The sequence below is a fragment of the Venturia canescens genome, chromosome 5, assembly GCF_019457755.1.
Source record: "Venturia canescens isolate UGA chromosome 5, ASM1945775v1, whole genome shotgun sequence".
NCBI lineage: Eukaryota > Metazoa > Arthropoda > Insecta > Hymenoptera > Ichneumonidae > Venturia > Venturia canescens.
The window spans coordinates 9,262,150-9,278,088 of NC_057425.1; the positions used below are offsets into that span (position 1 = coordinate 9,262,150).

A 15,939-nucleotide genomic window follows, 5' to 3' on the forward strand; every position below is an offset into this window, starting at 1 on the left:
CTGTTGCGTGACTTTTATAAATTTTCTCGAAAGTTGAAAAACTCGTTTATTTATGAAAAATATAAAAATCGATGAAAATGTGGATTGAAACGTTTTCTTTCGAAAATAATAAAAAATGCACTGTGCTTTTTTTTATTACATTCGTGAAAGAAAGTTTTTCAAACCTCGGAAGGTATAGTTCCCGAAACGATTGAGCTGACAGGCATCTTTTGCATTTTTCATTGCTTGGCCAAGCCTTAGTAATAATGTACCGTTTTTCTAATCGAAAATACAACGAAGCATAGTTTGAAGGTGGTTCGAAGTAGTTATTCTTTCCTTTGAAGTTGACCTCCACTGATTGAACAGAGCCATCTGAACGGACGGTACTAGAACTTCAAAATCAATTGCATCGTTGGTACTTCCGCAATGCAAGGCTCGTTCGAGGGTTCTGGGACTTGAAAAGCGAAAGAACTCGGGGAAAGAACTGACAGTAGCCGACAGCTGATCGTCACTGACAGATGTGCGTGATTTTGTTGTGCGGACATTAGCCACATCGTAAGTGTGGTGTAAACGAGGAAGTTTGAGGCAAAAGTGTTTATGTATTGTTTGATAAAAACAATGCAGCAGCATCCTTGTTTATTATTATTCAGTGAGAACGTTGAAAGTAATTGTAGGTAGAAAAAAAAGTGGTGACGAATGTTGGAGAAATTGTTGAATTAGAATCGAAATAAAAAAGAAAACTTTTTCAATAATTGAAGTGTTATGAAGATGGAATCGGACGAAACGATAGCGAAATTATTACCTGACGAAAGTCGGAATATTTATTGGAGCAGATACGAAAGAAGACGATGGTTTTTTTCCCTCATTTTTGGTACTTGCATGATTTACGCTACGAGAGCATCTGTACCATTGTCAGTGCCAGTAATAAGCAAAGAAAAATCTTGGACCAAAACCGACTCAGGAATAATATTATCAAGTTTTTTTTGGGGCTACACCGTGACTCAAGTCGCCAGTGGCTACGTCAGCGATCGTATTGGTGGCCAAAAAATTATCTGGTTCGCTGCCCTCGGCTGGTCGACTAGTACGTTTTTTTTACCGGAAGTCATCAACTTGTTTGACAATGTCGATTATTCGGTGCCTGCCGTTGCCACGTTTCGAGCTATCAGTGGCGCTTTTCAAGGTACTCCAATTTTTATGATAAAATAATGCTTCCAGGAAATCTCCATACAAATAATCTGTATTCAACTTCAAATTTATGTCACCGATAACAAAAAATACGAGCGGGAATGTCTCCATTTATTCCGACCAGCAACATTGTATCAAAATTTCAATTGAAATTTATCGATAATTCAATATCCCAGTTAATTGATAAAAATTATTATATTTTGTGAGGCTATATTTTCGAAATGCTGTCAAATTCGTTCTATTTTTTTATTCGTGTTAACTCAACCTTGAAATTTATTCTTACTCTCTTGACACTTGATGCGAGACTTGCTCAAATGAATAAAACAATACTTTTATCACAATTACTATCGCAACGATTTAAAAATAATTCATACAAAAAATTTGGTCTGCATTGTTCTGAATACAAAAACAAACGTGAATAAGATCTTCGGCTATTTTCGACCAAGCACACTTTTAAACCAAGTAAATTCATGACTAAAATCCGGAATGAATTTACCATTTTTATCTACTCTTCACAACATTTCGCTGAGTAGCAATCGTGAATTTTTTATGCCATCAGGTTTTACGATCGTTTCGTTTTGATGTTCGTCGAACTAATATTTTCGTTTACGTTGCAAAATAGCACAAAATCTGTCGATGTTAATTTTTTTTATGATGCAATATTTGCAGGAATGCATTTTCCGAGTATGATAAGCCTAACGAGTCAAAGACTTCACGAATCGGAGCGAGCCTCATTTTTTAGTGTTTTGATATCTGGCTCAGCTCTGGGAATTCTTCTGTGCGGTTCGTTAGGCTCTTACTTATTGGAGAACTATAACTGGTCGCTGGTTTTTCAGATGTTAGGTAAAGAAAGTCTCTTGCCACGTTTAAATATGAGAAAACGAGGAAACTCATGTTTTTTTTCCTCGTTTATTCAGGTGGTGTAAGCGTGGCATGGACTGCGATACTGTATTATCACAGTTTGTCCATAAATAGCAGTAGAGTCTGGAAAAAGTCTCCTGCAAATGATTTACCTTGGAAAAAGCTCTGGACCAAACCATCATTTTGGTAAATAAAAATTTCGTGATTTTTCCTCATTTATTTATTTATTTATTTTATTTTATTTTTTTTTTAATTCGATTTCCAAATATTATTATTTTTACTGTCAGGCTTTCAGACTCGTTTCTTTACTCAGGTTTTTGCTCGAATTATGGCTTTTTGCATGAATAAATATTTTTTTCTTTACAGGGCTTGTGTGATAGCTCATGCTTGCCAAAACAACTGTTTCTTCGTACTGCTCTCCTGGATGCCAATGTTTTTTCACGACACCTTTCCCGAAGTCAAGGTATTTCGAGCAGGATAAAAATAATTGTAGGAGGTTCAAAACATGGCATTTACGGTGAAAAATTGAGCCTCTTTTCTGGTTTTCTTTTGCAGGGCTGGGTCGTAAATATGTTGCCATGGCTGTCCATGCTACCATGCACAATTTTGGGTAAAGTCATTTCCGAAAAGCTCATCAATTCTGGATACTCGGTCACATCGACGCGCAAAATAATCCAAAGCTTTTGCTTTGTTTCTGGCATCGTCAGCCTCCTTGTGCTCGGTAAAGAAATTTCGATTGGAAGAAACTTCAATGACGTGTAAAAAATCAACTGTTATCCTGTTTCGCTATAGCGTTTTCGATCTTTCAGCTCGAGTACAGACGTTCCAAGGGGCACTTTGGTGTCTGACTTTAATTATCGGAGGTTCAGGCTTTCATAGCAATGCTGTTGCTGTCAATCCCTCGGATCTTGCACCGAGACACTCGGGCAGCGTTTTCGGACTCATGAATACTGTTGGCGCTATCCCTGGTCAGTATTTTCGCCTTAAAATGCGCGTCCTCAAACTTCAAATGAGCAAAAGGCCTCAGTTCAAGCACGCGAATGCGAAACAAACCCAGTTTTCATGTGGGTTTCTTCATTCTTTATGCGTTTCTTTCAGTAGATAAAACTATGCTCACAAAAATAGAGTCGTAAAGTCAATTTGTACAAAAACTTTTTATGCTTTAAGATTTTGCTAAACAATAAACTAAAATTTCATCTTCCTAGTTTATAAAAAAAAAAAAACATAATTCCGAAAACGGAATTGTAACAAGGACTTTGTTTTATTTAAAATGATGTTGAAAACACGAAAGTTCTTCTCTTCTAGGTTTCGTTGGAGTCTACTTTGCTGGATACATTTTGCACATGACCCACAGCTGGCCTGTGGTCTTTCTTTATATCGCCGCTATCGATACATTCGGCTGGGCCGTGTATCTGGCGTTTGGAGGTGGTAAACCAATCATATGATTTTTTGTATAATAAGATGGGTGTATCGGAAGTGTAAATAAAATAATTTATAGACAACATCGTTCATCGTCCGTTTCCAAACGCTCTTGTTCGAGCATTTTCGACATGTATGGACCGTCCAATTCGTAGCCCATTTTTCTATAATAATTTCGCGTCCCAACACCCGAAATCACTGCTATTTTTTCGGAACCATGTTCCTCTCGCGCAATACGCTCCGCTTCTTCCATTAATAACATACCAAATCCTTGGTGCTGGAATTTCGTTGGATCACGCGCGTTCACTGGTACCACGCTACCGTAAACGTGAAGCTCCCGGACTATCGAACATTTCCCTTTCAATTCGGACCTGTAACGCGAGGAAAAACCAAAATTTGAATGTTTTGTTTTGCAAAACAAAATGTGCTCGGTTGACAGGATTATGTGATGTGTATGTTCGAGCATCTCTTATAAATTGCGCACCTAAATGTTTCATCGGAACATTTCCGCAGTCTGAGAAGTCCAACGAGAATGTCCTGAGTAGGATCCTCGTAAGAAAGGAACGTTTCCCAACCGTTGTTGGCCGTATAATCACGCCGGATCAACTCGACCTCGTACGGTTGGATTTTGTTATGAATCTCCTGGATTCCGACTTCACGGGTCCTGACGTCACGACAATCCGTTCCGAAATCTTTCATACGTGCGAGAGCCAATTCTCGGAGATTACCGTGCTCAACGCCAGAGCTGGAGTGAGACATTGAATTAATGAACGACGGTTTAATGATTCTTTTTTTACAGAAGGAAAAAACATGCAGCATGTTAGCTTCTTCAATTTTGATGAAAATTCTTAAATGTGTTTACCTGACCAATGGCATTGGAATATCTCTTTGAACGCGATAAACTCGAGTCCAGGGTGGGATAAGGGCGAGGATCCTTGCAATTAAATCGACCAAAGTGCTCGGTGGATAACTTTTGTATCTGCCGGTTTTCCAAAGCTCGTACAATCCTGTACCGCGGATAACGAGGGTTGGATAAATCTTGAGACCGTCAGCTCTGAAAGCTGGATTTTCGAAAAATTCCTGTAAATGTAATGAAATTCTCATTACAAATTTGTGGAGAAACAGCAATAATTTACATGCCAATCTGGTGACTCACGACAAATTGCTCGATGTCTCGTTCGATATCAACGTTCGGAAGATCCGGCATCATGTGTGCGATCACCTTGAACCCAGCGTCTTTAGATAATTGAAAACTCTCGCATACCGCATGAACCGTGTGCCCTCGATTCGTGTCACGAGCTACGTCTTCGTAAACCGATTGAACACCAATCTCGAGCCTTGTGCATCTGTTTTTAAAATAAAATTTACAATTCCAAGATGTCGATTTCTTTGAAACCGAATTTTTCGGTGGCTCTACGAATTTTTGCTTCTCAGTAAGTTTATGATTTTACTTTTTACTCTCATTATTTTGATATTTTCTTTTTTTTTGCAGTTTTCAATATTTTTAAATGGACCATTCTAATTTACCCGTAACGAAGCATATCCGATAAATGTTTCTTCAGACAATAATCTGGACGCGTTTCAATCGTGATTCCAATACATTTAGTCCTGCTGCGTTCTGAAAATTTCACAGCCTCGTCAACGGTATTGCTAACATGCCCGGAGAGCGCATCGTGCAAGTTTCTGATGAAAAAATCTCTGTAGTCTTCCGGCAGGGACATAAACGTGCCTCCCATGACAATGAATTCGACTTTGTCAACGCTGTGGCCCAATTGTTTCAACTGAAAAATCAAATGCAACTTTTGAAGAATTCTTCAATTGGTTTTAATGTAGCGGAGATGAAATTCTGAATCAAACCTGTTCAACTCTGTGCCTTGTTTGCAAAAAAGGATCGTATCGAGCCCGGATCGCTCTCATTGATGTTGGCTCGTACCCTGTGTACGATTGTGTGGAATATTCGAAATCCGAGTCCGGACCTCCGGGACAATACACACAGATATTTCCTGTCATGTTTATATGGGGACATCTATGTGGTTTGCACATTACGGCAACAACGGCAATCTGCAGGATGAAATTCAATGTATTTTTGTTTGTATCTAATCGTGTCACAAGATTTTGATGCGTCATCAGCATCAGAGGATTTGAATCTGACAATAAAGCGCAATGTTGTAACTTACACCACTGGCGGTCCTGATAGGTTTAGCTTTGAGTTTTGGAACAAGAATATTTTTGGCATCGGCCGGAACTGAGGCAATAATGTCAACGAGTCTAGGGGAGGATGAGAGTCCATACTTGGAGGAGATTCGAGTTTTCAATTTGTTGAGATCGACGTCCCTGTGTTGTTCGTGAGCGATCAAGAGTTCTTGAATTATTTCACCGATTGTCATAACCATTCGTTCCTCCTTGCTCTCGGTAAAGACTGCCGGAAAATAATGACAAACCGACGGTTAGGTCAAAATATAATTTTTTTACTCGAATTATAGTTCATGAAATCTATTTTTTTTACCTTTGCGTTTTCGCACCATGATTGAAAAGTCCTTGTTCCAATTGAGTACAAATGAACGACAATAAAGGGCACTTTATCCCGCACAGTTATTCTTAGTAATCTTACACCTTATTACACGTGTGGATTTGTACACCTGAAAAAAACGAGAGTGGTTCGCTTCGCAGATAGAAAATACGTGCAGCGCTATTGGCGAAACTACAGTGGTCAGCTGTTCAGATGGCACACCCACTACCCACAATGGGTAAAACAGAATTTTCAATCTCAGAATGATTTTGTGTACACATATATATAATTGAATTTTATCATTTTCAACATTATTCAAATAGAGACAAACAAAAAAACTCGATCGTTAATCGTTTATATATATGAGCTCGAGCTCGAGCCAAAAGTGGAATTACGTGTGCACGACTCAATCGATATCGACAAACGACAAAGAGTCTTTATTTCGCATGGGAGAAAATAGATTTTTGGATAATAAAAAGTACATGAACACGAACGTAAAACTATTTTTCTCCAAAGTCAATAACAATGATTTATTCAGATGTCATATAAGGATTACACGTACGATCTTTTATTTGTTCATTTTTTTTCGTCGAACAGAGGTTATTGGGTTTGAACAGTCGCTGTTGTTGCATTACATAAATACCATTCCTTTATGCCCGCCTGTGAACAGTGTCATAAAATTCACAAAGAAATCACGTGGACTTCATCGTAATACGGATTCCAATGAGAACGCTACGGCACACCGTGACAGCTGGTAAATCGCAGGGAAAACACAAAATTACATTGGCATCGTTTGAGTATCACGAATCTTATTAAATCGTACAAATAGTATGCCATTTTCAACACATCGAACCCACACGAATTGTTTTCACGTTCAGAATCAAAATTAATTATCGGCGCGATCTTGCAAACATTTCTCACTTCAATTCACTGCCAGCTACACACTTCCTGCTTCAACGCTTTTTCAACTTTAACTTTTCCTAGGAACTTATTTCGTATATATGCAAGAACATTCTTATAAGGAAGACACTTGCATTTTTTCCTCAATCAACCACACTAAAATTTATTCATTTTAATATTTTTGAACCATTTCTCGCTGTCTTCCGTAAATTCTCAAAAACGATAACACATTATTGTTTTTTTGTTCCGCGTGTGTGTTCATTCAACAACGTGTGTCCGACTAGCATCTAATCGTCATTCTTTTCGCTAAAATCTCAATGAGGTAATAATATAGGCGTGCTTATTGTTTATTGTATTTCGCAACAATAATAATACGATGCAAAGCGTTATTTGTGCACCGGAGTCTCGAGGGGGCAATGCGGGTCACTCGATACGACTTTCGGGGTAATAAGAGTCGCTAGGATTGTCTGGCAGGGTAATGAGAGTCAGTACGATGTTCGTGTAGGCCAATAGGGGTCACTTCGATTCCAACCGGGGTAATAAGGATCAGGGGCGTTCGAACGATTTTATTTGCTTCGAAAAATCAAGACTCCGTCACATTTTTTGGTATACGAGCGTGAGGGTTGTGCGGCGAATGTACGCACTACATGCGAATGCTTGAAAAATATTCTATTAATATTTTACGAATAATTCAACATGAAATAAGTAGAAAAAAAAAAATTAAAACATTCGCGCTTCGTTTTTACACAGTTTTCTACATTCTTCGCAGTCTCGAAGCTCCTTTTTTTTAAAGCCAATCACACGATTCTATGTAAATAACCTATGATGAACACGGTTCCAATATTTTTCGTAATTATCGTTCATTATGTTTTTCCAGGGACTTTTGTATTATTTTATAATTACGATCGATCGTATCCTCGATCTCGGGATTAATCGTCAATCCGGTTAAGCGGCTTTTTGCGAGGAGTTTTTCACATTTTGCTTCTTTTTTTGTGTAAAATTTTTTTTTTTTTTTTTTTTTTTTCATTCATTTTCGATTCTGACTCCGTTTTACAGTGTTTTTAATACGTGTGTGCGTGCGCGCGCGCTATAACGTATAATCACAGCCCATTGCACTAGTTTCATCGTACAGGTTTGATCAATCGTTTTTTTTTTCTTCTCTTAACTCTCTATGCATGTAGAATTATTATTATTATTTATATAATCAGAAAAGAAGCTCTTATTTCGATTATCATATTTACCAAGCGAATCAAGCATTGCTGGCCAATACCCTCTCGCAAAAAATCATCGTCGTTGTTGCAAAGATTTCATGTTTGTTGGTTTTAATTTTTTCAGTTTTCTTTTTTCCTTCATCTCTCGTTCAGGTTTACGTATTTATCATAAAGATTTAATTTAAGGATACCTCGATGATTGTGCTGGCACGATGTAAGATCGTTAAGCTTATAAATTTTGTGGTCGCTCGGCCGCGGAGCTCGAAAATTTTGACAATTCGAATCTTCGAACTCAAAAAAATTATTGAGTATTTTGGATAAATGAAATCTTGAAAGGAGTTCACAATAATTCGTAAAAAAATAAACTTTTCTTAAAATCGAAGCAAAACTTTTTGATTGCGAGGTTAATTCGGTCTCTCGTTCCTCGATTAGCATACGAATAAATAATTCTCGAAAAAAAAGTCCGGAATACACCATAAAGTTTGCAATAATTGGAAAAAAAAATCTCCAAGTAGGCGAAATCGCGTAGAAATGTGAGGAAAAATTGAAAAAAAAATTCGATCGCACGGCAACGTCGCGACCACCGATATAAAATGGCATTATAATTAATTTTTAATCGTTCTTGTTTTTATACTTCGGTATACATTTTCAGATTTACTAAAATAGCAAAAAGTGTTGGATATGTCTGTCGTACACGTATGCAGCTACTTTTTGGCATTGTCGTCGACGGTTAATAAAGTGGTTTTCGAGTTATCAATTATTTCTAACTACATAATTAGTACAGTATCCGAGTAAAGGGATATTTAATTATCGAGGAAGTATCAAAGCCGAAGATCGTTTTGTAAGAGCAATTATTCTCTCTTTCTCATATTCTCTCATTCTCGACAGTTTCGTCGCTCATTAAAGAATTGTACGAGATTATAAAGCGGTTTATGGGAAAATGTGAATAAATTCTGCGAGGGCTTAACGCAGGATAAAAAAATCCTTCCACTTTGAAATTGATAAAGAGAATGTTTTTTTTTTTTTTTTTTTTTTTTTGTTGTTTCGTTAAGTTGAGCTGCGGAGAAAAACGAGAATTTTCCAACGAATATTTTGTAATTATTGTCGGAAAATTGAAATAAGGGAAGGAAAATGTGGAGAGGAAACACGTGAGAGAAGGAGAGATTAAGGTTGGCGCATTGCAGGTACCCAACTTCCCCCATACCATCGCCGTATCTCCTCTCTCCACCGGTATATATCTCATCTCAATCCCCCACAAACTTCATCGAGTCATCTCGTCCTCGTCACTCAGAAAGGTTCGATTCCTCGAAGTGGAATTTCCTCCAGCGGACTCATTAATTCGTTAAATCGTTTTAGTTGAGCTCCCTTTCCCGAGAATTATTGATGTCCGGCCCGGCGAGTATAAAATAGCAAACATTCGTGTTGAAAGGATTTCTATATCACTTTGAAGCTCCCCCTGTGACTTTTGGACTCGAAAAATTCCAATGAGAGCGTGTGCACGTAATTTACTTTCATTCCGATTCGAAAAGCCTCGAGCTCTCGAGAAGATGAACGCGAAAATATTCGGAGATGGGGAATAAAATGTGCGTCGTTGAAACATGGAGAATTTGAAAACTTTTCTCGAATTTTCTAAATTTTTAAATCATTTTCATTATTACTCAACTCGCTGTGGGCTTTCATTGAAGATTCCGTTTTTAAAAAATCACTCGAAGAATGAAGAGACGAAAAAATAAATTGGATATTCAATTTGATGAAAGGAATTGAGGAAATTGGATTGTCGGGATTTTTCGAGTATGAATAAATTTCGAGGGACGGTCTAATCAGGAATTTCATACAGAAAGAGCAAGCTGAAGCATTGTTTGATGAAACTGCCCGTCGAGAGAACATCACGCTCTACGCTTCCTATATACATTATACCCTTACATTCAACTCGACACGTTAATTAGACTAATTTATTAGTGCGCTTGTTAAACACGAACGAGGCTTTGTTCCTCGACGTGGGTGTCTGCATGGATAACACAATTAATCAAACGGACCATTTCACCTCCACTGGTTCAGCCGTCTCTCGTAAACCTCACATCCTTGCGGTGTTTCATACGTCAAGCAATGACATTTTGGCGTACAACGTATTTGCTATCAGGACCGCATCGTTTTGTCACGAGGCTTGAAGGGCCTTCGCGAGGAATTTGGGCTGATTGATAATTTACAAATTAATCAAATTTTTATCGATTTACTGACGTAAATTCAATTTTTCTCATTATTGCAATTGAGATTCATACGATCGTTGTGTGTTCGTAGAGTTAATTTCCGTTGAACAACAATTTTTTTTGCTCTCTATTCGAGTTCGAAGTAAAGAGTTTTCCTCGCAGCTCAAACGACGCCTGAGCGGATGGTTTTTATTGATTTTTCTTACAGTATAAATAATGCGGATGAAAATTGGAATTTTTTTCATTTCTGAACACTATTTTTGGAGAAATTATTCACCAACGTATTAAAGAGCAATAATTTCGTACATTTCCACGAGCGTTTTATAGAGCATTATTAAATTTGAGCGTACTCGATGAGTTTCTTGATCGTCCGAGCAATGATTTCATTTTTACGAAGAGGGAGATCGATTTTTGTCTCGCGATTCTAAAATTTTTATTCTACAAGCGTCATTTCGGGACGGTGCATTAGCGCGGAGAAGTTAGAATGATGCCTAATCGACTGGGTAGAAGGAAACGTAAAGTCGATCTAATGGCATTCTCATTTTCTGTTAGCACTCGCCTCAATCCTAAGACTAATGAATATTTTTGATCACACGTGTCTTTCATCTAAATAAATGATAAGTATTTGGGAGAGATTATCTCGTCCGTCTGATTCTTCGCTACGTTTTATTACGCAACTGTTTAGATTATTTCTAGTCTATTAATAAGTTTGAATGATTTTTCTACGCTCAAAGTAACCACTCGTACCAACTCGCAGAGTCATATTTAACTCCGAATTCTTTTGATTTGAAAAAAATTTCAAAAAAAGTGCAGAAAAACTGCTGTTGAAAAACGCCAGCAGTGTCGTCATTCTCTATTGGAAAGAAATCTCTCGAATCTACTTATACATGGAAGTCAAAGTTTTTTTAGATTTGTGCATCGATCGGAAATTCAAGTGGGAAGAAATTCATTGACTTTGCAACGTCTGCAAAGCTCCAACAATTCTGTTAAGGCTACTCTTCCGGGATACTGTTCAACTATTACGAAACTTGCGTATAATTTGAAACTGTCAACGATGCAAACATGAACCATTGCAGGTGCAAGCATTTACCTTTTTCGTAAATGTCTTTTTCCCTATCGCACCTCCTAAACGTCATATATTTCTTCGAAAAAACAACCATATAAAATATCTCTCTAACGAACTATCATCTATGCAATCAACAATGATGTCTCATTCGCCCATTCATCCGCGTATAACCACTTGGAGTTATAACTAATAATAATATGCATTATTGTAGTGAATCTCCAACAAAAGCCAATCAGAAAAACTCCCCATTGACTAAGAATCACAAAAATTCACGAACGATTTTCTTATCACTTTTCCAATATTTTCTGTTCAAGTTTGTTTTTTTTAACAACCGAAACTGAATTGGTTAGTCTGCTCTGACGCACAAACGAATTTGCGTTCCCATTGCAACAGAGAAGAAAATTGGTTCAACAAAGTGTATTATGTAATTGCTTCGATGGGTTGATTAATTTTTTACGGACTTGAAAAGAAAACGAACCCAATTGTTCAATTGTATAAAAAGGTTTGATCTGAATAATACGAAAAAGATAACGAAGCATAATGTTCGATAATAAAAAGACGTATAATTGTATCCTAATTTAAAATTGAAATGATAAATGCCCGGCGTGGAAAACACGTAATTTTGGGCATGTTCGATTTGATTGGGCGCCCTTTAAAACTGCATGAGCACTTGCATTGAAAAATCGTTTGGTGTTCTAATTCACTTTCGTTAGATTCGGACACTGACGCCAATGACACGATTTTATTTATAATAATGAATAAATGTATGTTTTTTTTTCCTTGTTATTTTGCGAACTTACTGAAAACGCTTTATCTTCTGCATAGGCCACATCGAACTTATTAATTATAAATGTTGTTAAAACATTACGTCAACAGTTTACCTGGAATCACATTCGACCGTGATTCTTATTTATTTTTTCATTTCATTCTCGACTCAGTGCCAAAAATAACGAATTAGACAAAAACGTTGTTAACAGCAACAAATAAAATCTATGATGTTTTTTAAAGCTTTTCGAACATCGACGAAAAAACGCTCTCGGGCATTCAATAATATCAGTAATGATGCTTAATTGCTAATTCATCAATATCATCTATTGAACAAACACCCTGACACTCTACACACTTAGCAAATATTTTATACAAACCCTTATACGAATTATAGGCACCGCATGTTCGAACTTAAATAAAACTGATTCTCGAGAGTTCATTGAAAAACAAGCTCGAGCAAATATAGCGAGCGTGTAATAATGAAGATTCTCTTCATTCCTCATTCATTTCAAATCCACGAATGAGCCACTAAAAACATCGCATCGTCATACGACTTCTAAAACACAACTTTTCCATTTTCAATATTTCTCCATTTTTTGCATTCTTACAAAAAAAAAATCGTAGAACTACGAGCGTGGATGACGCTTCAACAACATGGATAAAACACGTGAGCAGCTCGTTTTACCTCGACGTACATTTTTACAAATGTTTGTTTTTTTAAGATTTTGTATTTATTTTTTTTATCATTTCGTGATTGTAATCTCGCCTGTTGAGTAATTTTTATCAATCAGCAGGATATTACGACTTTTCAAGACACAAGCCTTACCAATTCGCATCGGGCATTCGACGAAATCCCACATAAGCTCTCTATTATCGTGTAATAATAATAATCATAATTTTTTCTATCGATTTTTTCATCAATTAGTTCCGAGGTAAATGAACGGCGATAAAAATAATAATTTCGATTGAATTTCACGTTCTTATGGACTTTTCCATAAGGGAAATCTCGACTTGGTGCAGTACTCAGCTTTAAGGCGGATTTAGATTCGTTTCTTCGTACTTATTACCGTCGAGATTTGCGCTCAGTTTAAAGATCGTCGGCAAAGTGGCTCTTTGCGGCTAATGTCTGTTTCGCACTTTTTTTCTTCTCTATCTCAATAAAAATTCGTTTGTAATTTGAAAGGAATGTGGGACCCGCGTGTTTCTATTATCACTATTATTTTTTCGTTCCAGGGCTTTTTTTCGCTCCATCAGCAAACGTTTCCATTCGCACTGCTTTTTTCAATTGCCACTGCAGGTGGCGTCGTTGTGTCATCCCTCGTACGTTTTGTGCTCTCGAATTTTCCACGTGCAAGAACTTCCCATTTTTTCGTATTTTCTTTATTGCTGTATTCGACCGAGCGAGGTTTGCTCCCTCAGGAATTCACCACCAAATGAGATTTTTGCTGTTTCGTCATTTAAAGAATGAACAAATTGCCAAAAAACCGAGACTTTATGACTCGCGAGTAATAAAAAAAATTATTTCATTTCAAAAGTAAAAAAAAAAAGTTGACTTTCTGCTTTAATTGAATTTGAAAATTCCCTTTTAGAAAATTCGCTTTTTAATCAAAGTCTAAAAACAAATTCCGCGTTACTTCGAGCATAACTTCGTATTTTCACGATAAAAATGGGAATCGGTTTGCAAGGCTTCGTCGTCGCCGTAGTACGAAAGTAACCGAGGGCAACATTTTCGGATCGCTTTGATGTTTTTCTTCGGTTCTTCGGCTCGCGCGAGCGGTGCACGTGTATATAAATGACTGGAAAAGTTCAACGACGTCCGCTCCATCGCGTGCAGAGGCAGAAAATGCAGTTGGCCGTAGTTCTGTATTATTGCGTGCTGATGGAGCTGTTGCTGCTGGTGGACATTTCGGATACGGGCGGTTCTTCGTACTGGCGCACTCTCGGCGGTGGCGGCAATGGTAAATTGCCGCAATCTGGCAGAGGCGGTAATACGTTGCGTTGAAACTGTCCAGAGACGTTGCCAACCGGCTGATAATTAGCAACAACGATGATCTTGCCACTCCGACTGCGCGCCTTCCCAACTCCAAAGCTTCGGCTGCTTGCCCATATCAGCTGCGTGAAGTGACCTGCGCACACAAAACATTCGGATCAGGCGAGTATAAAAATCTTCATTTTTTTTGCGAGTCATCGATGCTTACGTTACGTTGTATATGTTGCACAAAAATAAAAATATTTATCGCAGGTTTTCTGCAGGTTTGACGATGAGAAACAAGCAAGATTTGTGATAAGGAGTTTAAGTGCAGTCCATAAATAGCTGAATCCGCGTTAATCTTATTTTTTACGATTACGGTGAATGAAATATTAACTCGTATTTTGATCACTCGTTGACATTTTATCGCGAGCACGCGAGCACTCGTTTTGTTTTCATTATGTTTTTCTTCTTACGAAATCAAATTAACGAGATAAGATAAGCGGGGAAATGTGAGCTCGTTGGAATTCGAGTAGCTTATCTAATATCAATCAATCTGGATGTGCGTTTGAATAGAAATAAATAAATATGAATATAGCGTTGCTGCTGCTCCACTTTACGTTCAAGGTTTAGCCTCATGCTCGAGTTCCACTAAATTTTTTGTATTCCATCACAGTAATAAAAGCCACACACACACATAAATTCGTGTATTATAATTTATACTTATATCTATATTTTTAAATATATACGATGAGTGATGGAAATGATAGCAGATTCTCGGCTCGATCTCTGTGCTCCAAAATAATTGGACTCGCATTCCAGCTCCGTCAATTCCCACGGGGCTGGTGGAGAAATTGAGAATAAAGAGAAATCGAGAGAGAAAGGAGAGCGAATGGGAAAAGAGCGAGAGAGAAGAAAGGTTCGGGTCAAGGTCGTGAGATACTCTCTTTGCAAGTTTTGATTTCTGTCCCCCGATCCGACCACCAAAGTTCAAGGACCTCTTTCTGCGATATTCCCCACCTCTGTCTTTCTCTATTCATATCTCCCTCGAGCACAGATAAAAATCACCTCCTTCATTTATTTTCTTATCAAAGAGAATTTCTATATCCTTTTATCTGACGTCAAAGTTCCGATTTCTACTTCCGGAAGCAAAGAAAAAAAAAAAATTCATGCTCCGAAACAGGTTTTTTTTTTTCTTTCCCCCTCTCTACTGGCAACCAGTTTCGTAAGCATTTCCTCGCTCCAATACGTACGTCAGCCACGTGACCGTACTCGTTGGCCATTACTTTTGCAGCATAAAATTATCGCGTTTCAACAATGCCACGATCGAAAAATAATAATCGTTCTATATTTTTTGGAGCATTTGCGAAAAAATCAAAAAATTCGGGCTCAACCGGGATTTGAACCCGGGACCTCTCGCACCCAAAGCGAGAATCATACCCCTAGACCATTGAGCCAGAGTTGTTTGAAATTGGAGTAATATTTGCTATAAACAATATTATCGTGACACTTTTAAAATCGCTAATAAAAGTATTGATTGTTCCAAATTTACCATAAATTTAGTTTTTTTCAAGAAAGTTTATACTTATATATGTAACGGAGACAGTTGGACACAATAAACTATGAAAAAAAAAAAAAAAAAAAAAAAAAACGGATTCGGAGTATTTTACATTTGCACAAATATTCGCTGTCAACAGTGACATCGTGACACTTTTAAAACTGCTATAAAAGAGGATTCTTCGAAAAAATCGATGCGACACAACCAAGAGACTAAAATAGACGGAATATCGAACGAAAACAGGATTGGAGTAAAATCGCTTTGAACTTTGTTTCCATAGCGTAGGAACTGAGATTCGAGAATTGGA

At 37.5% G+C, this 15,939-nt stretch overlaps 3 protein-coding genes and 1 non-coding gene across 4 annotated transcripts in view; 1 reads left to right on the plus strand and 3 right to left on the minus strand.

Moving 5' to 3' along the window:
• The first annotated feature begins 411 nt into the window (after positions 1-411).
• MFS18 (major facilitator superfamily transporter 18) lies at positions 412-3,527 on the plus strand. Its single transcript, XM_043420197.1, has 7 exons — positions 412-1,159; positions 1,834-2,007; positions 2,082-2,211; positions 2,392-2,488; positions 2,581-2,746; positions 2,835-2,993; positions 3,331-3,527. Exons 1-7 carry the CDS (start codon positions 742-744, stop codon positions 3,468-3,470), a joined length of 1,284 nt encoding a protein of 427 aa, XP_043276132.1. The 5' UTR covers positions 412-741; the 3' UTR covers positions 3,471-3,527.
• Elp3 (elongator complex protein 3) lies at positions 3,268-6,103 on the minus strand. The gene is made up of 8 exons (XM_043420196.1): positions 5,951-6,103; positions 5,622-5,863; positions 5,302-5,505; positions 4,972-5,225; positions 4,601-4,790; positions 4,307-4,524; positions 3,929-4,189; positions 3,268-3,815 (listed from the first exon to the last, which is right to left on the minus strand). The coding sequence occupies exons 1-8, from the start codon at positions 5,967-5,969 to the stop codon at positions 3,518-3,520; spliced, it is 1,686 nt and encodes a 561-aa protein (XP_043276131.1). The 5' UTR covers positions 5,970-6,103; the 3' UTR covers positions 3,268-3,517.
• Positions 6,104-6,454: 351 nt separating this feature from the next.
• LOC122411433 (uncharacterized) overlaps positions 6,455-15,939 on the minus strand; it is a 37,577-nt gene continuing 28,092 nt past the window's right edge. Inside the window, exon 5 of the mRNA XM_043420198.1 lies at positions 6,455-14,231. Within this exon, the coding sequence (XP_043276133.1) occupies positions 13,972-14,231 (260 nt within the window). The 3' untranslated portion in view covers positions 6,455-13,971. The remainder of the gene's footprint in view (positions 14,232-15,939) is intronic.
• Positions 15,460-15,531, minus strand: TRNAP-UGG (transfer RNA proline (anticodon UGG)). Its single transcript has one exon. It is a non-coding gene; the product is annotated as a tRNA-Pro (tRNA).